Source organism: Ahaetulla prasina, chromosome 2 (genome assembly GCF_028640845.1).
Source record: "Ahaetulla prasina isolate Xishuangbanna chromosome 2, ASM2864084v1, whole genome shotgun sequence".
Taxonomy (NCBI): domain Eukaryota; kingdom Metazoa; phylum Chordata; class Lepidosauria; order Squamata; family Colubridae; genus Ahaetulla; species Ahaetulla prasina.
In genome coordinates this window covers 222,180,947-222,203,183 of record NC_080540.1, presented here as the reverse complement: position 1 = coordinate 222,203,183, position 22,237 = coordinate 222,180,947, and the positions used below count along the sequence as shown (strand labels likewise).

Here is a 22,237-nt window from a genome sequence, read left to right as displayed (position 1 = left end):
TTATATTTATATAACTCATATCCTAAATGTTGTCCAAGGAGTTCAGGACATCATGGTTCCCTTCACCATGCTTTTATCCTTCCCACAATGCTTTGTGATATATTAATCTGAAAGATGGTAGCCTCATAGCCCAATATTATTCAGTGAATCTCTTAACCAAGTTGAGATTTGATAACTGGAGCTCTCACATTCTCAGTATGATATTCTAACTACATATCAGCATTATTTATATCCCCAGCACTTGCCTACTAGCAATAGCATTTGCTAAACTGTCCTTGAATGATAAGAAACAGCACATTGTTTGTTTTATAGTAATTCTGAATTTGTGGAAATACAAATACAAAAAAGGACAAATTACATAATTGGGCTACAAACTGAGTGGCTGCATCTCGGGGATCGTAAGTGCAAAAATAAATTAGCAGTTAAATCCTTCATGTTATGATTTGGCACAACCAACATACTGCCTTTTTTAAGAAGGATAGTCAAATACAGTTCCCTCAATCTGTCTTCGTAGCAATATTTAATTTTTATCGTATTATCTCACTGATTTATTGTTTTTAAAAGGAGATACTGAACACTGGACACCTATTTGAAGTAGGTTTTAGTGGCTTACTAGAACTTTCCTGCTCCCCAAAATGAAATCAACTCATGAAATCATAGTAAATGCTATTCGGTTTTACACTTCATAATTATTTGGGATTATGACATCTAGAAAATGTATTTAGAACATTGCAAGCAATGAATCAAAGAATCATAAACAGAAGGTATCAGAATAGTCCCATTTGCACAATGTATGCAAAGTCAAGAAGGTACTCTGTGCCGAAAATAGGGAATAGACTAAGATCCAAACTAACTCTGAAAATTTCTTTTTCATATACATGGTTTTAAAATATCATTATGGAAGGAAAAGGGCAAAAAAAGTTGACCACTGCCCATAGTTCACACAGATCTAATGCCATTCAATGGGGTCCTTAGTAAACATGGGCCTTAGTTCTATCCCTTCATTCTGCTTGTTGTAATTAAGGCTCTTTTCTAATAGTCTATAAGACTAAAAATGAAGGTAAGAATAAACATACTTTCTAAATGCCTTCCCACTCTAGAAGTGGGTTCTAGTGGCTTACTAGAACTTTCCTGCTCCCCCAAAATGAAATCAACTCATGAAATCATAGTAAATGCTATTCGGTTTTTACACTTCATAATTATTTGGGATTATGACATCTAGAAAATGTATTTAGAACATTGCAAGCAATGAATCAAAGAATCATAAACAGAAGGTATCAGAATAGTCCCATTTGCACAATGTATGCAAAGTCAAGAAGGTACTCTGTGCCGAAAATAGGGAATAGACTAAGATCCAAACTAACTCTGAAAATTTCTTTTTCATATACATGGTTTTAAAATATCATTATGGAAGGAAAAGGGCAAAAAAAGTTGACCACTGCCCATAGTTCACACAGATCTAATGCCATTCAATGGGGTCCTTAGTAAACATGGGCCTTAGTTCTATCCCTTCATTCTGCTTGTTGTAATTAAGGCTCTTTTCTAATAGTCTATAAGACTAAAAATGAAGGTAAGAATAAACATACTTTCTAAATGCCTTCCCACTCTAGAAGTGGGTTCTAGTGGCTTACTAGAACTTTCCTGCTCCCCCAAAATGAAATCAACTCATGAAATCATAGTAAATGCTATTCGGTTTTTACACTTCATAATTATTTGGGATTATGACATCTAGAAAATGTATTTAGAACATTGCAAGCAATGAATCAAAGAATCATAAACAGAAGGTATCAGAATAGTCCCATTTGCACAATGTATGCAAAGTCAAGAAGGTACTCTGTGCCGAAAATAGGGAATAGACTAAGATCCAAACTAACTCTGAAAATTTCTTTTTCATATACATGGTTTTAAAATATCATTATGGAAGGAAAAGGGCAAAAAAAGTTGACCACTGCCCATAGTTCACACAGATCTAATGCCATTCAATGGGGTCCTTAGTAAACATGGGCCTTAGTTCTATCCCTTCATTCTGCTTGTTGTAATTAAGGCTCTTTTCTAATAGTCTATAAGACTAAAAATGAAGGTAAGAATAAACATACTTTCTAAATGCCTTCCCACTCTAGAAGTGGGTTCTAGTGGCTTACTAGAACTTTCCTGCTCCCCCAAAATGAAATCAACTCATGAAATCATAGTAAATGCTATTCGGTTTTTACACTTCATAATTATTTGGGATTATGACATCTAGAAAATGTATTTAGAACATTGCAAGCAATGAATCAAAGAATCATAAACAGAAGGTATCAGAATAGTCCCATTTGCACAATGTATGCAAAGTCAAGAAGGTACTCTGTGCCGAAAATAGGAATAGACTAAGATCCAAACTAACTCTGAAAATTTCTTTTCATATACATGGTTTTAAAATATCATTATGGAAGGAAAAGGCAAAAAAGTTGACCACTGCCCATAGTTCACACAGATCTAATGCCATTCAATGGGGTCCTTAGTAAACATGGGCCTTAGTTCTATCCCTTCATTCTGCTTGTTGTAATTAAGGCTCTTTTCTAATAGTCTATAAGACTAAAATGAAGGTAAGAATAAACATACTTTCTAAATGCCTTCCCACTCTAGAAGTGGGTTCTAGTGGCTTACTAGAACTTTCCTGCTCCCCCAAAATGAAATCAACTCATGAAATCATAGTAAATGCTATTCGGTTTTTACACTTCATAATTATTTGGGATTATGACATCTAGAAAATGTATTTAGAACATTTTTATAACTGAGACTGAACTTTAAAACAAAATAAAAATCTTGGTTGCGATGATGAAATTTAGCTCCAAAACTCAAAAGTGTTTGCTACTGAGACATACGTTATTGTATTAAGAATTAATCTTATGCTGAATGCAATGCAATTTACTTACATACAGAAAAACAACAGATATATTGAAGAATTTTGCATTACAAATTACCACTTTTAAGAATGGATTAAAATTCAATTACATGATTTAAGCTCAGTGAATCATTGAAACATATTAAGGATGTGTTTATATCACATATCTATTTCTATTTTGATCAATTCTAATGAGATAAAATGCTGCAGGAAAATGTGCAGAAATGTGTTTACGTCAGACTTTAATTAAACTGTTGTTTGCTTCCCAAGAACCTTAAGAGACACTAATGAGACATGAGTTTCAGCAATTTCCTCATCAAAAGGCAAGACCTTCTGCCTCTCTATGAGCAGACTGTCCTCCGAGGAACTCCTTGGTAAATGTCACATGGTACACCAATCACGAAGCCACCAGCTAAAAAGAACTTGAGGTTGTTTTTTACATTTATACCCCACCCTTCTCCGAAGACTCAGGGCGACTTACAGTGTGTAAGGCAATAGTCTCATTCTATTTGTATATTTATATACAAAGTCAACTTATTGCTCCCCCCAACAATCTGGGTCCTCATTTTACCTACCTTATAAAGGATGGAAGGCTGAGCTAAAACTATACTAGGTGTTCTGCAGTACAGAAAAAAACTGTTGTCATTTGGTAAATGTTGGTTACTAATAATCTGATACCAACACGGTGTATGTATATGGTAATACAGAATAGACAACGGTATATGAATATGTTCCTGAAGAAATTAAACAGAAGCCTGGATAAATTAAAAGCTTCAGGTTATTACTGCATAATACTAAAAGGTAAGAATATGCATGTCTGGATTGCATTATATAGTATGCATTACTAGCATGACAGTGATATACAAAGGCACAGACAAATTGGAAAAAGTTAGATCAATTCATTTCCCAACAAGGTAACTGCACCTACAAAGTAAAGCAAACAAGTAAGTTGCTACGAAGCATAGCGTATGTAGCTCACTCGAGGCAGCTTGCACACATGGTGCTCCAGATGTATATCTGTTCAAGTTAGCCCAAGGCATCTATTTTGATCAATTCTAATGAGATAAAATGCTGCAGGGAAAATGTGCAGAAATGTGTTTACGTCAGACTTTAATTAAACTGTTGTTTGCTTCCCAAGAACCTTAAGAGACACTAATGAGACATGAGTTTCAGCAATTTCCTCATCAAAAGGCAAGACCTTCTGCCTCTCTATGAGCAGACTGTCCTCCGAGGAACTCCCTTGGTAAATGTCACATGGTACACCAATCACGAAGCCACCAGCTAAAAAAGAACTTGAGGTTGTTTTTTTTTTACATTTATATCCCACCCTTCTCCGAAGACTCAGGGCGACTTACAGTGTGTAAGGCAATAGTCTCATTCTATTTGTATATTTATATACAAAGTCAACTTATTGCTCCCCCCAACAATCTGGGTCCTCATTTTACCTACCTTATAAAGGATGGAAGGCTGAGTCAACCTTGGGCCTGGTGGGACTAGAACCTGCAGTAATTGCAGGCAGCTGTGTTTAATAACAGGCTATCTTACAGCCTGAGCCACACCACGGCCAACATATAAGTCAACATATAAGTGAAGCAAAGCTTAAAGATCCACTTGCCCACACTGGACACCTGCTTAGCATTCACAGACAGCAACACAACATGTTCATTTTCCTATGAAGTTTTAGGGAAATCACAATGGGACATCAGCACAGATGCCAAATATTTTTGAATCTACTTCATCAGATTAAATCCCAAATCCATTTCCATTTATTCACAGTTCCATACTTGGTTTAGAGCAGGGGTCTTCAACCTTGTCAAATTTAAGCCTGGCGGACTTCAATTCCCAGAATCCCCCAGCCAGCTTTGCTGGGAGTTGAAGTCCGCCAGGCTTAAATTTGACAAGGTTGAAGACCCCTGGTTTAGAGCATTGCAAGCAATGAATCAAAGAATCATAAACAGAAGGTATCAGAATAGTCCCATTTGCACAATGTATGCAAAGTCAAGAAGGTACTCTGTGCCGAAAATAGGGAATAGACTAAGATCCAAACTAACTCTGAAAATTTCTTTTTCATATACATGGTTTTAAAATATCATTATGGAAGGAAAAGGGCAAAAAAAGTTGACCACTGCCCATAGTTCACACAGATCTAATGCCATTCAATGGGGTCCTTAGTAAACATGGGCCTTAGTTCTATCCCTTCATTCTGCTTGTTGTAATTAAGGCTCTTTTCTAATAGTCTATAAGACTAAAAATGAAGGTAAGAATAAACATACTTTCTAAATGCCTTCCCACTCTAGAAGTGGGTTCTAGTGGCTTACTAGAACTTTCCTGCTCCCCCAAAATGAAATCAACTCATGAAATCATAGTAAATGCTATTCGGTTTTTACACTTCATAATTATTTGGGATTATGACATCTAGAAAATGTATTTAGAACATTTTTATAACTGAGACTGAACTTTAAAAACAAAATAAAAAATCTTGGTTGCGATGATGAAATTTAGCTCCAAAACTCAAAAGTGTTTGCTACTGAGACATACGTTATTGTATTAAGAATTAATCTTATGCTGAATGCAATGCAATTTACTTACATACAGAAAAACAACAGATATATTGAAGAATTTTGCATTACAAATTACCACTTTTAAGAATGGATTAAAATTCAATTACATGATTTAAGCTCAGTGAATCATTGAAACATATTAAGGATGTGTTTATATCACATATCTATTTCTATTTTTGATTGTGGCTACAATGTTTGTACAGCAACTATTACATTAATAATTAATACAAAAATCATAAATCGACAAATATAGAGAAAATAGCAGATTCAATAAAAACAGAGCCTAGATAAATCTTTAAACTCAGTCCACAACTTTAAAAGTTGTAGTTCTTTCTGCTTAAAGAACTTGAGTAAAAAAAACACAGTAATTCAATGTTAATGCAAATTTTAATCCAATTGTATTACCAAGATAGACTAATGCATGAAATTCCAATATATCAAAATAAATTATATTTATATAACTCATATCCTAAATGTTGTCCAAGGAGTTCAGGACATCATGGTTCCCTTCACCATGCTTTTATCCTTCCCACAATGCTTTGTGATATATTAATCTGAAAGATGGTAGCCTCATAGCCCAATATTATTCAGTGAATCTCTTAACCAAGTTGAGATTTGATAACTGGAGCTCTCACATTCTCAGTATGATATTCTAACTACATATCAGCATTATTTATATCCCCAGCACTTGCCTACTAGCAATAGCATTTGCTAAACTGTCCTTGAATGATAAGAAACAGCACATTGTTTGTTTTATAGTAATTCTGAATTTGTGGAAATACAAATACAAAAAAGGACAAATTACATAATTGGGCTACAAACTGAGTGGCTGCATCTCGGGGATCGTAAGTGCAAAAATAAATTAGCAGTTAAATCCTTCATGTTATGATTTGGCACAACCAACATACTGCCTTTTTTAAGAAGGATAGTCAAATACAGTTCCCTCAATCTGTCTTCGTAGCAATATTTAATTTTTATCGTATTATCTCACTGATTTATTGTTTTTAAAAGGAGATACTGAACACTGGACACCTATTTGAAGTAGGTTTTTAGTGCACAATAAAATAGTAGTATTATGTCCTGTGATTTAAAAAGTAAGCTTCATCCGATTTTTTTTCCTAACCTATCAAGAACTCTTTGAACTTTGTTTCTGTTTCTGTCTTCTAACCCAGTGTTTCTTAAAGTGCGGTTCTAGAACCCCTGGGCCAGGGGAAGTTCTACCAGAATCTCTAAAATAGTGGAGAGGCTGTATGAATGGAAAAGATAAAAATGACATTTTCCCTTATGCCAGGCTTATTCAACTGATGAACCGACAGCTCACTTTTTTAAAAAACAAACAAACATATGTTTGATTTTAACATATCTTCAATTTAATATACACCTAATAAGTATAATTTCCAACTGCCAATAAGGTCCCTCAGAAAGAAACATAGACACTTATTTTATATACATTAGATGTATTACACTAATATTTTTTCCACCACACTTCCATTTCAATACCATCTTAATATTTCTTTGAATCAAAAAGCTTAATCTGAGATTTCAATCATTCAGATTTTAGCAGTCCTGGTTTTTGACTTGCAAATCAATGAAAACTGTTTCCACCACCACCACCAAATTCTGGCCATCCAAAACAACTGGGAACATGGTGTTGATTTAGTGAAATTTTATAACTTATTCCACAAAAATCCCATTGAATCTCTTGATATTACAGTTCAAATTTCTGTCAAAGATGATTATCAGATAAACAAACCTACATCAGCTTTCTACTGAACTATATTTTCTAACAGGAAGTTAGAAACAATTCTTATTTTAGAAATATTAATGTATTAGGAGGATAATAAATAATCAGTTTTGGAGAAAACAGTTTGCCTCTAAATATACTTTAAATAAAAACACAAAAACTGACATGTAAGGTATGTATACATTTATTTACTATGAAATATTATATATTTACAACAGGACAAATGATTTGCTAGCAGAATATATATAGTTCTTTTCAGATAATATTTTGGTCATGCTTTTGAAAGAAACGAACGTAGAGTAACATAGTTAAAATAGTATTCAATAAAATAATCCAGATAGAGGGTGTCTTTCCACGACATAACTCAACCCTCAGTAGATGTAGTAGGAATTACTTTTGACTTTTGTTCTGTGTAGGCAAGCAAATGGCCCAGCTGATCAGTTATGTTTTTAAGTTCCTGAACAGCACTACCCACCTCCTTTTTTAATTCTCTTAGCTCAGAAATTAATATATCCATTTTAGAGTAACCATGTGAAGGTCTAATGAGAAAAGATCCATCAGGAGAGGGCCCTGTAATTAAAGGAATTCCAGAAAAAGCAAGTCCAGAAGATGGGGAGATAGTAAAAGATGGCAAAGGTCCAGAAGAATATCCAGGAGAGGATACTTGTTCCTCATCGCAAGGAGGCCCAGCAGAGGGTAGGTGAAGAACAGGAGAAGAAGATCCAAGAGCTTCTGTTTTAATGGTAAGCTGTGGTTGTAATGATTTGTTGCTGTTGAATGCAGGAGAATCATAGGAAACTGAACATGATGAAGAAACTGTAAAATTAAAATTTATTTAATTGTACACACTAATGTACAATTCCAAACAAATCTCTCACAGTATTAAAACGTTTTAGGATATGCAATGTTAAAATATTACAATTATATGCAATGTTAAAATATTACAATTATAGTACATGACGTAAAGCATCATTCTTTTCTACTATATAAAGTATTTTTTAAACAAAAAATATTAAAAGTTTAAACTACTGATAAAATATGCAAGATAAAGGCTTGCTGTTTCCCTAGAGACCAATTAAGTTTGCTTTTCATTAAAAAAAAGGGAGCTTATTTTAAAAATCATGACAGTTCTTTTCATAGAACCCCAGCATAGCAATCCATGCAGCTGTTTCATGTTTTAAATTATTTAATTTTTGAAGAAGCATCCTTTATAAATAGTATTGTTTGTACAGAATGCTTGCTGGTTTCTGTAATCATATAAATTAACATCAATTGAAATTTTAATATTATATGAACCTGAATAAGGATAATATAATCATTTACAATTTTGAGGACTAAAATGAAGTATATCTGTCCATTTCTTTTCATTATCACTCCACAGCTCTGAGTAATGTTAAATAATAACTGTCTAAGACCAAGGGCTGTGATCCATATGAGATTATGGATACTAGATCCATAGTTCTAAAATATAAAATTATATGCTAAATCTGTTTCTTCCTATGTTTAGGTCTTTATTTAAAGGGAAAAGAATTAACTGCTCTAAGCAAAATAGAATGGAGTAGCTACATTTTCACTTAAATGACAAGTGATTTTAATTCACAAACCACAAAAAACTCTGATGTTATTTATAGGATGTCCTGATAGCCTATTGGCCCACTAATCTCAATTATTTCAGAATTATATCATTACTATAAGATTCTCAATCTTACAGTAAATTCTTATCTTTATCCCCAGATCTAAAACTATCAGGAATATGTACAATCTCTATCAACTAAAATAAACTGCAAAAAAAAACCCAACAACCCACAATTAGAGTAGTTTTTGAACAATTCAGATACAAGTATATATCACGAATGTGACTTAATCTTATGCCATTGCACATTTTCAAAATTCGCTTCCAAATTAGCTAACTCAGGCAGCAAAGAATTGATGAATATAACACTGTCTTTTTCAATAAAATGTGCCTAAGAGAAATAAACAAGCAGGAAATACAACAAAATGTTGCAGGACAAAGTGCTGCAATTTTGAAGGTACTCTTTTCCCTTCAATAATCAAATTTCAACCATCAACAAATATGCTCAGTGTTCATTATAATACTGTGGAATGTTCAACTTAATTTTGTTTGTCTCTAACCTTGTTTTTCACATTATTTAACAAACCTTCAAGCTCTCAAATGTGTTGGTATTTCTCTTGGCACATAAATGGTACTATTTTGACTATTTATAGATTAAAAGTCAGAATCTGTTATTTAGGATAACCTTCACTTCTTCAAAGGTGAAACATTAATATATAATGTTTAAAATCCACACAATTCCCACTTTTCTTAATTGACAATAAAACTATCATCTTTTGTTGTTAAAAAAGTAATTACTTACCAATAACTGTGGTTCTGCAAATTCATATTTGTGGAGCAAAGATCTCAGGTGCAGCTGAATTTCAGGAACCTTTTAGAAAAGCTGTGTCTGTCGTTATTGCATAACCATACTTTTATGGCACTGCATGAAGGGAACTGAGGTTAACAAATAACTCATCTTCTCCCCCTAGCCTCAGAAATTTAGGAAAGCAGCAATTTAGTCAACAGAGTTTCTTCTTTCTCCTTTATGATGACACCAAATTCTGTTGCATGGACACCTTTTGCAAGTGCAGCTTCTTCCTACCCTTAAATCTGAGATTAGAGAAAAGCAAACCAAAGCCTCCAGAATGTTCAGTAGCCCAAACTGAGAAGCTGGAAAGATACACACTAGTTAAGATGATCTCCTGAAGATACCATGATTCTAGGACAAATTGCATCAGGCCTTAGTACTTACCAACTCAGAACATCAAAGACATATATGTGCTGAAATTCCCGCAAAATAAAACCTCAAACATATCTAATAATCATGGTGCAAAAGCATTTTTGCCGCTTAATTTCAAAAGATCAGAAAAAAATATTTCAATAATAGAATAGTTACTCTGATAGATAAGTTGTGCTTTCTGGAGCAAATGGTTTTCATTTTAGAAAAACTAGAAAGATGTGTGTCGATGCATTTCCAATACTATTCTGGCAAACGAATTGACAATGGAGGATGTACTTGTTATTAAAGCACATCAAGAGAATAATATGCATTTGATCTAAGAAAGGTAAAGTATCACTTAAACTGAATATAGATACAAAAAAAAGGCGTAAATTCAATGACCATGCACAAAGCATAGTAATGATTATAGAAAATAAATTGAAAGCATCCCAAAAGACCATATAAAATAATATTAAATATCAATCAGAAAAAGTAAAAAAGACAAATTAAAAGAACTAAAATTCTGGGGGAAAAAGTTTGTATTTGAAACAATCTAAGCCTTTAATGGCCTGTTCACATTCATGAATACACTCAGACACATTTTTCTTCTTAACTGAAGGTTACCAAAGCTTAAGCACCACAGATCTCTACACTCCACAACTAGAACTATGCAGAGACCACCACAAACTTTTAACCTATCAGCACAATTTTGACAATTAGACTGTATAAATGTCATGTCTCCTTCAGAGTAGACTGTGCTTATATATTTTGATCCTGTTTGCACACCATGTATAGAAGTGATTGTACAAATGTGCAGCATTGCTTTTAACCTTGAATGCAAATATCTCCTTTAATATATGTGATGGTTCCTGATAAAGGCAATCATTTCTACACATGGCAAGAGCAACAGAAAAAGTAGATAAGTTATAGCAATTTGAGCAACATTCCAGATCTCATTTCTGAACTATCTGAATTCCAAAACCTATTCATAAAAACAAGAAAAACAAATCACAGATGACCCTTTTAGAAAAGCTGTGTCTGTCGTTATTGCATAACCATACTTTTATGGCACTGCATGAAGGGAACTGAGGTTAACAAATAACTCATCTTCTCCCCCTAGCCTCAGAAATTTAGGAAAGCAGCAATTTAGTCAACAGAGTTTCTTCTTTCTCCTTTATGATGACACCAAATTCTGTTGCATGGACACCTTTTGCAAGTGCAGCTTCTTCCTACCCTTAAATCTGAGATTAGAGAAAAGCAAACCAAAGCCTCCAGAATGTTCAGTAGCCCAAACTGAGAAGCTGGAAAGATACACACTAGTTAAGATGATCTCCTGAAGATACCATGATTCTAGGACAAATTGCATCAGGCCTTAGTACTTACCAACTCAGAACATCAAAGACATATATGTGCTGAAATTCCCGCAAAATAAAACCTCAAACATATCTAATAATCATGGTGCAAAAGCATTTTTGCCGCTTAATTTCAAAAGATCAGAAAAAAATATTCAATAATAGAATAGTTACTCTGATAGATAAGTTGTGCTTTCTGGAGCAAATGGTTTTCATTTTAGAAAAACTAGAAAGATGTGTGTCGATGCATTTCCAATACTATTCTGGCAAACGAATTGACAACGGAGGATGTACTTGTTATTAAAGCACATCAAGAGAATAATATGCATTTGATCTAAGAAAGGTAAAGTATCACTTAAACTGAATATAGATACAAAAAAAAAGCGTAAATTCAATGACCATGCACAAAGCATAGTAATGATTATAGAAAATAAATTGAAAGCATCCCAAAAGACCATATAAAATAATATTAAATATCAATCAGAAAAAGTAAAAAAGACAAATTAAAAGAACTAAAATTCTGGGGAAAAAAGTTTGTATTTGAAACAATCTAAGCCTTTAATGGCCTGTTCACATTCATGAATACACTCAGACACATTTTTCTTCTTAACTGAAGGTTACCAAAGCTTAAGCACCACAGATCTCTACACTCCACAACTAGAACTATGCAGAGACCACCACAAACTTTTAACCTATCAGCACAATTTTGACAATTAGACTGTATAAATGTCATGTCTCCTTCAGAGTAGACTGTGCTTATATATTTTGATCCTGTTTGCACACCATGTATAGAAGTGATTGTACAAATGTGCAGCATTGCTTTTAACCTTGAATGCAAATATCTCCTTTAATATATGTGATGGTTCCTGATAAAGGCAATCATTTCTACACATGGCAAGAGCAACAGAAAAGTAGATAAGTTATAGCAATTTGAGCAACATTCCAGATCTCATTTCTGAACTATCTGAATTCCAAAACCTATTCATAAAAACAAGAAAAACAAATCACAGATGACCCTTTTAGAAACCAACACAACAAACCAATTATTTGAGGGATTTGCTTTATATTGAAAGATACAAAAATAAACAGATATTGCAAGATTTTTATATCAAATTCATAACTGTATGTATTGAAAAATTTCATTTCTCTTCATCAGAAAATGTTTACATTTATATTTTGAAAAAAAGAAAAAGGACTCAAAATGTTACTTTAAGAATTCTGTTCAAAGAACAGAAAAAGAAAAGGAAGAAGACAACCACAATAGAAAAGGGAACAGTTATAAAGGTTAAATTGATAACTTTATGCAGCACCATGAGTCTTACAAAAATGTTTTGAATGTTGTATTAGGAAGAAATTAGGCAGAAATTTATGACCAATATATGAAATTGGCACAATTATGTAGATGTATAAATTAGAAATTGGAGAGTTAAGTAAGTGATTGTAGGTATAAATGTATGAGAAAAAGGAAATAAACTCCTGAAAACAGATAATTCTAACTTTTAATGTGATGTTTTATCACATCTTTTACTATATATTTAAATAATCCTTGGAATTTTAATAATCTTTGGAATTTTTCTCACATCACAGAGCTTCAAAATTACTAAGCAATACCATAATATAATATGAACGGAAATAAGGAAGTATTGTGAAAACTAAGAAATAATCATTTCCATTCACTATTTATGCTTAATTTTCCTCTTCAATGTAATATTGCTGTGAAATACAGTGCATGGCTGAACAACATTAAGCTATTATAGATAAGGTTGTGTATTTATTTAGCTAAAATTTACTCCAGGCCTATCATTCGTAACTTTGTGTAAATAAGGATGCATGTATCAATAAGGGAACTTCTCATTTATATTTCAGATTTTTTTCACACAAAGTACATATGAACCAATAGATAGAAATAAATATTTTCATGTAAGAGTATTAAATGTATAGCAATATGGCCAGAAAAAAATGCCAAGATTAATAATCTTCTCTTTCACAGTATTTCTGAAGTCCAATAATTTATTCAATCATTTTCTAATCTTTCTAGATTCTGCTAATCAATATAATGTCTCTACATTTTGCCTACCAGTAAATCAATTATTAAATACTTGTTGTGACTCTAAATGAGTACTATGGCTTTGAAAAAAGGATTTGTGCAGTTGATGAATACAAAATAGAACTTTTCAATAATGGGGATGATATTATAATTACTACTAAATATAATATTCTAAGGAAGTATTTTAACCTCAAAAGATTTAACATTTTCTTCTTTATTCCAATATACCATACTTTCATAGTTTCTGAAGAAATAATATAAATAAGAGCTTTAAGATCTTGTCTTGTCTATGATTAACCTGGTTGAATTCAATATAGCTTGCTTCTGAGTAGACATAGAATGAACTGAGCACTCACCTTGATCTCTTTCATGCCATGTCCTACTACCAGCAGCTGGTGAATTTGGGGAAGGATAAAAATCTCCTGTTGGACTTGGTTCCATATTCTCATCTATGGATATAGTTTTGGGTCTCTTACTGTAAACACATAGAAATAAGGGCTTATTTAAGAATTTCTATTGATATTTTACACTACAATCCTTTTCAGACCTATCAACCCTAAAAACTACACGTGATAGACATATTCACATTTTACACTGATTTTAAAATTATTTATACTGTACACATTTTTTTCTTATTAATATACGTGATTGTTTTTAGATTAGTCATGCAGAGTTAGGACTCCAACAGGCTTTATTCAAGAACTGGCTTATCAGTAGAAGGCTTACATACCCAGCACAGTCAAATTAATTCCATTATTGCAGTCAAAAATGAAGCTATACATGTGCACACAGACCTGCCTATGAAAATATACAGGAATAAAAATCCTGCATGTAGGTCCATATCAGAGAGTTTTAATTCAAAGACTCTTCCCTGCCTTTCTCAGTCAACAAATTGTAAACAAATAATGAGACACCTGTCCATGCTGATATTAGCAATTCTCACTCATTTGGGAACTACAGGTTTTCTCTCAATATTTTCATTTTGGGGCATAATTTCCACTGAGAACAATGATCAATCATTTTCATTACAAAACTGTCAACTGAAATGATTTATTGAGGAATGTTGATCAATATATATCAACTTATCATTAAGGCCCTTCCCTCCCTTCCTCCATCACAGGCGTGTAGCTGGACAAATGCATAATTATTTTATTAAAAAGCTGCAAAGCAAAATCATTTTCAAAATATTATAGAAGCACAGATATAATAGGCTAACCTGGTTGGTGGAGAGGATAACGATCGTTGTAAGTTAACACTTGAGTTCATGTCATGATAGTATGGTTGACCTGGAAGTTCTCCAATGGGGAAGTTTACTCCAGCTCCCTGGGTTATAGGTGCTAAAGAACATAATTTAAAGTCAAGCCTATTGTCTAAACAAACATATTAATATAATCCAAAATCAAAGCAAATTCACTTTTATCTAATTATTAGTTGTTGTGCAATTAAAAGACATAATTTGTACTATTTCGGAGCATGGGACAAGCCTTCTCTCCCATCTCAGCATGCAAGGCCAAGTGAAAATGGGTAAGATGTCCTAAAGTCCAATAAATCACAGAGAAATATGTTCTTTCCAATCTGCTCCCAATATTCCCCAAAGAAAGTCTTTGACTCTTGATGCCTCTGACCTGTTTAAACTATCTTTCGGTGGGCAATCAGGGGTAAGAACTGAGAGTTTTGACAGAAACAGACATAGGCTCTTTCAACTACTTGCCCAGATTCTCTAGCAAATTATTTGGAGGAGACACTTGGCAGAATAGCTTTAGCGCACCCCACAGGATAGCTTGCAGTGCTCATGGATACCCAGAATGAGCTCAACCCAATATTTTCAGAGCAGACTCCTCTCAGCCATCTCCCAGAGCATCAGTTTTGGAGACCATTCCTAAATGCAGCAGGACATACTGCTTCACGAGAGGGAATTGGTTCTCTTAAAGGTTTCCCTCAGTAAAACATTCCTATGAAGATCTGCATACCCTTATTAACTGATTCTGTATGTTCTCCAATTCTCACACATATCAAACCACAGTCTATAGGCAATAATGAACTTCAAATGTTTGTTTTGTGAAATAAAAAAATGCCTTTTGAAATAAACTTTTATTTAACACTATTCCAAGTTACATGTTCTGCTTTCATATCACTAACACACATGCCTTACATTTAGTTTATATACAGTTAACTTACAACACTAAAGGGTCCAAAACTATTGCGCATCTGTAAAGAGTTGCAATGTATTTTGAATGCTTAATATTAAGTTTACACCTATCCTGGGTGTGTTTACTCAGAAGTAAGCCCATTTAACAGAGCATACTACCAGGTAATAATTTATAGATTATAACTTTCTTACAAATAAAACAAATGAATTCCAATATTGATTTCAATCCACCTTGAAGGTGAATGGATATGATCAATCAGCATAGATTAGACAATTATCAATCATGGAAATTTTACTAGCGTTGTATGTAACATTAGCTACATTATTCACAGGCCTTACTGGCCACAATTTGGACTGGCAACTCCACAGCTAAGCAGCATGGTCATTAAGTGAAATATCACATGACTGTGCTGACTTATGAAGTCTGTTTCAATGTAATCATTAAGCAAACCACTGCTGGTTGTTAAATACATCATCATGTGATGGCAACTTACTGGCTTTCCTAATGACTATATATCAAAAGCCGGCTGTGAAAGTTGCAAATAGCAATCACATAACTATGGAACACTGCAACCATCGTAAATATGTGTTGGTTGCCAAGCTCATGAATTACAATCATGTGACTGTGGGACACTGCAACAGCTGCAACTTCAGGAGCTGGTCATAAATCTTCCTTTTTTCAGCTTTGCTGTAACTTCAAATGGTTACTCTATGAGTTGGTAAATAAGGACTACCTGTATTGTTAGTTATGTAACTAGAGGCACTATCACAAAGAATCAACTCTGGAAAGAATCATGGAGCAACATATACAAATGTAATACACATCCAAAAATAAAATAAAACTTCAGAAAATGAAAAGGAGACTTACTTCTAGACACCCGCACAAGTTCAGATACGTTAAAGACTCCAGATTTTACAAAACTATCCTCAAGATACACTGGAATGAAAAAATAAAACAAAAATAAAATAATGATTAGTTCATTTGGAATAGCAATTGCAACATTTTCTCTAAACAATCCCCATTCATGGTTGAATACTTCATTCAAATTCTATTAAAATTGTCTAAATATACATTTTTATATGACTTTCTAGAATCACGTTATTTCAAAGAAATATTTTGAAGCAGTTTGTAATTTTTGTACAATTTGAAAAGATTATAGGCTTCTAAATAGATGCAAAATGGATTCAATAAACTGGACAATGGAACATAAGATATAATGTGACTGGTATGTCATTCCATGATACAGACTTTAATGTGTTCAATTACAATTCAGATTGTAACAATCTTCTTGTCCTAACAAAATTCCATCATATATAATTGAATGGAAATGCTCAAACTGAAAAGATGTGGAGCAAATCATCACACTTTGTCACTGTGTCTTTATTTTTTTCTTTTCTCCTTACAAGTTATCTCATGAACATATGCCAAAAGATAAGGCAGGAAAGAGGTAACTGTGAAAATAAGCTCTTTTAGCATAACATTCTTCTGTTTAAGCAACAGCAATAAGAAAGCAGAACTGTTTTTGAATACAGGATTTATAAACGGTATAAATACCCTGTTTCTTCCAAAATAAGACAGTCCCTGATAATAAGCCCAATCAGGCTTTTGAGCGCATGGCAATAAGGCCAAGTGCTTATTTCAGGGTTCAAAAAAAGATAAGACAGGGTCTTATTTTCAGGAAAACGCAGGGGTGAAATCTGCTTACCTTCCCTACCGGTTCGGAAGTGTGTGCTCTGTGTGTGTCACATGTGATTTTGGACCCTCTGCGCAAAGCCTTCTGTGCATGTGCAGAGGGTCAAAAACTACGTCCGTGTGGGTGGGCGGAGCTTTGCGCTGCTGCCACTACCGGTTCACCAAACCATGTGCTGCCATCGCTACCAGTTTGCCCAAACTGGTAGCATTTCATCCCTGGGAAACAGGGTAGCAGGAAAATGCCTGATTCTGTAGTTACCTTCAATCACTACAGTTTGGGGTACTGTAGTAGAAAATGAAAATATGCCATTAAGAAAGTAGCTGTTTACTTCTTCTAGCAGTATCAATCAATTTATAACCTTTCCTGTGCCTTAAACACCTTTTCAAGCACCAAAAAAGAAGAGTCTATGTTTCATATAGATTTTACACATTATAAACTCAGGAAAATAAAGCAGCTCCACAGAACAATCTTATTTTTATTTGGTGAACTCAGAGGCATGCTTAGAATTGAAGCCTAAAACAATTTTCCTTAAAAGAGCAAATATTGAGAATAAAATTAGTTATGAAACATGCAAAAGATGTACAGTACTATTTGAAAACTTAAATAAGTAGAAGCCTTAAATTAAAACAATACAATATCACTAGTTGACATTTTGTATATAATTCCAAATATTCAATTCTATAAGTTGGATTCCAAAACTGGGCCTCTGAGTGGCTCAGACTGGTAAGACAGTCTGTTATTAACAGCAGCTGCCTGCAATTACTGCAGGTTCAAGTCCCACCAGGCCCAAGGTTGACTCAGCCTTCCATCCTTTATAAGGTAGGTAAAATGAGGACCCAGATTGTTGGGGGGCAATAAGTTGACTTTGTATATAATATACAAATGGATGAAGACTATTGCTTGACATAGTGTAAGCCGCCCTGAGTCTTCGGAGAGGGGCGGGATATAAATGCAAATTTTAAAAAAAGTATTTTTAAAATAGTAATTCGACACAATTTATTCTACTGTTGAAAGAATTTAGCAATGTAAACTAGTTAATAAACCTGCTGACATATACAGTACTTGACTTTCATCTTTGTGACGACAAAAGGCAAAATTTTTCTATCTAGTGTGATCTGGTATGGAGACAATAAAAGATAAGGAAGACATGTTCTTCTAATAGAAGATGTTCTTGCTAAAATATCTACATGAAAAACCTATATACATTGCTTCAAATGGTCAGATATTTCAGTATTTAAATCTATAATACAGTGTAACTGACTAAAGCCTTGTTTTATTCTAGAGATGGTGTCATGAGAAATAATATAACTCACTAATTATTGCCATGTCTAACCTAAAAATCTACCAGAATCCTCCTGGAAATATCTGAACAATATAATTTATTATAATCAGAGGATCAATCAAACAAGATGCCTCTGTGTCTATACAGCAAAGAACTACGAGAGGTTAATTGTATTCTTCTTTTTTTAGGAGGTATGAAAACCCCTACTTTAATACTACAATTATAAGACTGATGTCACTGTGAATACTGGGCAAAGACCCAAGTTCTGTGTGCGCCCGTCTTTAAGAAGACAGGTTTGGAGCAAGTTGTCATAACATACCCTGTGAATAGAAGTACCTGATGGCCATACTTGCATTAAAAAAAATGCAAACTAATGGTTAGAAACCTGATTTTTCCATCTGATTATGTACCAAATTATAACTCCAAACCTGAATACATAATACACATTCTGCAACTAAAAAAGAGAATACATGTCAATGGAGTAACTTGTGTAAAGGTAGTTCATCAGTGAAATACTTACTTTTCATTGTCTAGTATTTGCAAAGCTTTGGTTAGTATATTCAATTTTCATTTGAACTTTATAAATAAAACTATGTCCATGCATTTTCCTCTAAACACTTAAAGGTATTTAAATAATCAATAGCTTGCCATATACTTCTGTGGAAAAAATACTGAATCAATCATAGAATTGCTATGTATTGAAGTAAATCAGTAGTGGGCTGCAACCGGTTTAACAACCAGTTCTCTGAGCGTGTGTGCAGCGTTCAAGGTACAGCAATTTGAAGCTCAGTTGTTTATCTTCTAAGGCAGCCCTGGTAAGTAGAACAGCGGAAGCGCGGAAATCAGCTGTGCCACGTGAATCAACTGAGCCAGAAAGAAAGGAAATATAGGACAGGATAGGGTGGGGGCGGGGCTACCTGATTGTCGGAACTACCGGTTTGCCCAAACTGGCCCAAACTGGCAGCAGCCCACCCCTGAGGTAAATGCTAATTTTCTAAATTCTCCCACTCCTGCAAAATAGAATTATAACCTTGAAATTACATAGGATAGAGGGAAAGAAATGCTCAAGGAAGATTCAGATATTGTAGAAAAACCCAAATATTTAGCATTTGCCTTTGGCACAGAAGATATAGATCAAATAACTAATACAGAGCAAGTATTTCCTCAGGGAGTAAATCAGAAATAAAGTAAACTGAGGTAAAAAGAGAAACTATATAATACAAAAAGCAGCAGATTCTGAGGACACCCATCTGAGAGATCTTTAAAAAGTCAAATGTGAGATCGCTGAATTCTTTACAAAACCATAGCACATCTCTTACATTGGGTCCAAAGTGAACAACTAAAAGTCAAGTACTGTGACAAAAATTTTAAGAAGATGCAGGGGAGATCCTAAAATTATTTGTTATAATTAGTTTAATGTTCATTCTGAAAAATTGGATTTAATATTGATTCAGGGCAAACTGAAAATATAATTAAATAAAAATAACTAACTTACAGAAGATTAAACTTTGCTGAAATAAGATAATACACGGATTCTGCAAAAGTAACTCTGTCTTTACCAAACTTTTGGAATATTTTTCAAGTGTCAAGAGATATGGGAATAGATCCTATGAACATGGTTTTTTTGGGTTTTACAAAAAGCCTTTAAAAATGTCATTCATAAAATGTTCTAGATTATACTTATTAGTGCTGGATAAGAGGACTTGACATTTTATGGATTATTAACTGGTTTAAAAAGCAGAAAACAAAAAGTAGGCACATATAAATCTTTTTTTCCCTAATTAAGAAAATAAGATGTAAAATCCTTCCAAGATCTGTTAAGTCTAGCTTTCCTAACTTGCTCATAAATGGTCTAGACTGAAGATAAATCTGAGGTGGATAAGTTTGAGGATGATAACAAATTATTCAATATGATGAAAGGTAAACGTGACCTTGAACTTCAAAAAGCTCTTTAGATTCAATGGAATTAAATAGCAAATATAAATCACTTCAAGTAAATATAAATGGTGGTCGCTAGGGAAAATCATATATACATTGATGAATTCCTGTAACTAGTCAGGAAAACAGATCTTGGTATCATAATGGATAGCTCACTGAAGGTGTCAACTTAGTGTGTGCCAGCTGTGAAAAGAGGAAACTGTATTTATTTATTTATTTATTTATTTATTATTTAAATTTTTATACCGCCCTTCTCCCGAAGGACTCAGGGCGGTTTACAGCCAGATAAAATAAACATTCCTATTACAAAATAAATACTATTAAAATACCACTAAAAAACTTATTCAATTTGGCATAATTAAAATTTAGCAAATAATAAAACCCATTAAAAACCCATTAAAAACCCATCGATAAAACCCAATTAAAAACCCATAAAAAGCTAACCCAGTCCAGCGCAAATAAATAAGTGAGTTTTGAGCTCGCGGCGAAAGGTTCGGAGGTCCGGAAGTTGACGAAGTCCTGGGGGGAGTTCGTTCCAGAGGGCGGGAGCCCCCACAGAGAAGGCCCTTCCCCTGGGTGTCGCCAGACGACACTGTCGCGCCGACGGCACCCTGAGGAGTCCCTCTCTGTGAGAGCGCACGGGTCGGTGAGAGGTATTCGGTAGCAGCAGGCGGTCCCGTAAGTAACCCGGCCCTATGCCATGGAGCGCTTTAAAGATGTTCACCAATACCTTGAAGCGCACCCGGAAGGCCACAGGTAGCCAGTGCAGCCTGCGCAGGATAGGTGTCACTCGGGAGCCACGAGGGGCTCCCTCTATCACCCCCGCAGCTGCATTCTGGACCAACTGCAGCCTCCGGATGCCCTTCAAGGGGAGCCCCATGTAGAGAGCATTGCAGTAGTCCAGACGAGACGTCACAAGGGCGTGAGTGACTGTGCACAAGGCATCCCGGTCTAGAAAGGGGTGCAACTGGCGCACCAGGCGAACCTGGTGGAAAGCTCTCCTGGAGACGGCCGTCAAATGATCTTCAAAAGACAGCCGTGCATCCAGGAGAACGCCCAAATTGCGCACCCTCTCCATCGGGGCCAATGACTCGCTCCCGACAGTCAGCCGCGGACTCAGCTGACTGTACCGGGATGCCGGCATCCACAGCCACTCCGTCTTGGAGGGATTGAGCTTGAGCCTGTTTCTCCCCATCCAGACCCGTCGGCTTCTAAACACCGGGACAGCACTTGATAGCTTCATTGGGGTGGCCCGGTGTGGAAAAGTACAGCTGGGTGTCATCAGCGACAGCTGGTACCTCACACGAAGCCACTGATGATCTCACCCAGCGGCTTCATATAGATGTTGAACAGAAGGCGAGAGAATCGACCCCGCGGCACCCACAAGTGCGCGCGCCGCGGGTCCCCCCTCTGCCCCCCCGTCAACACCGTCTGCGACCGGTCGGAGAGATAGGAGGAGAACCACCGATAAACGGTGCCTCCCACTCCCAATCCCTCCAACCGGCGCAGCAGGATACCATGGTCGATGGTATCAAAGCCGCTGAGAGGTCTAATAGGACCAGGGCAGAGGAATAACCCCTATCCCTGGCCCTCCAGAGATCATCCACCAACGCGACCAAAGCCGTCTCAGTGCTGTAACCGGGTCGGAAGCCGGACTGGAACGGGTCCAGATAGACAGTTTCCTCCAGGTGCAGGGGAAACTGATATGCCACCATACTCTCTACAACCTTAGCATGAGCGGGTTGGAGACCGACGATAGTTACCCAAAACAGCCGGGTCCAGGGAAGGCTTCTTGAGGAGGGGCCTCACCAC

At 35.1% G+C, this 22,237-nt stretch overlaps 1 protein-coding gene across 15 annotated transcripts in view; it reads right to left on the bottom strand.

The window, feature by feature from the left end:
* The window catches only part of NFIB (nuclear factor I B), a 269,310-nt gene that overhangs the window by 77,845 nt on the left and 169,228 nt on the right, over window positions 1-22,237 (bottom strand). For 13 of the 15 annotated variants that reach the window (XR_009153317.1, XM_058168177.1, XM_058168178.1 and 10 more), the window contains 3 exons: window positions 16,380-16,448; window positions 14,579-14,699; window positions 13,719-13,837 (listed from right to left, as the gene is read on the bottom strand). The exons of 1 other annotated variant lie outside the window; for it this stretch is intronic. Coding sequence is in view for 13 of the 14 variants with exons in the window: in XM_058168177.1 (XP_058024160.1) it covers window positions 13,719-13,837; window positions 14,579-14,699; window positions 16,380-16,448 (309 nt within the window). In the remaining variant the exon portion in view is untranslated. Of the gene's footprint in view, window positions 1-7,346; window positions 8,006-13,718; window positions 13,838-14,578; window positions 14,700-16,379; window positions 16,449-22,237 lie in introns of those variants that run through there. One more of the 15 variants, XM_058168184.1, reaches the window with a different exon arrangement.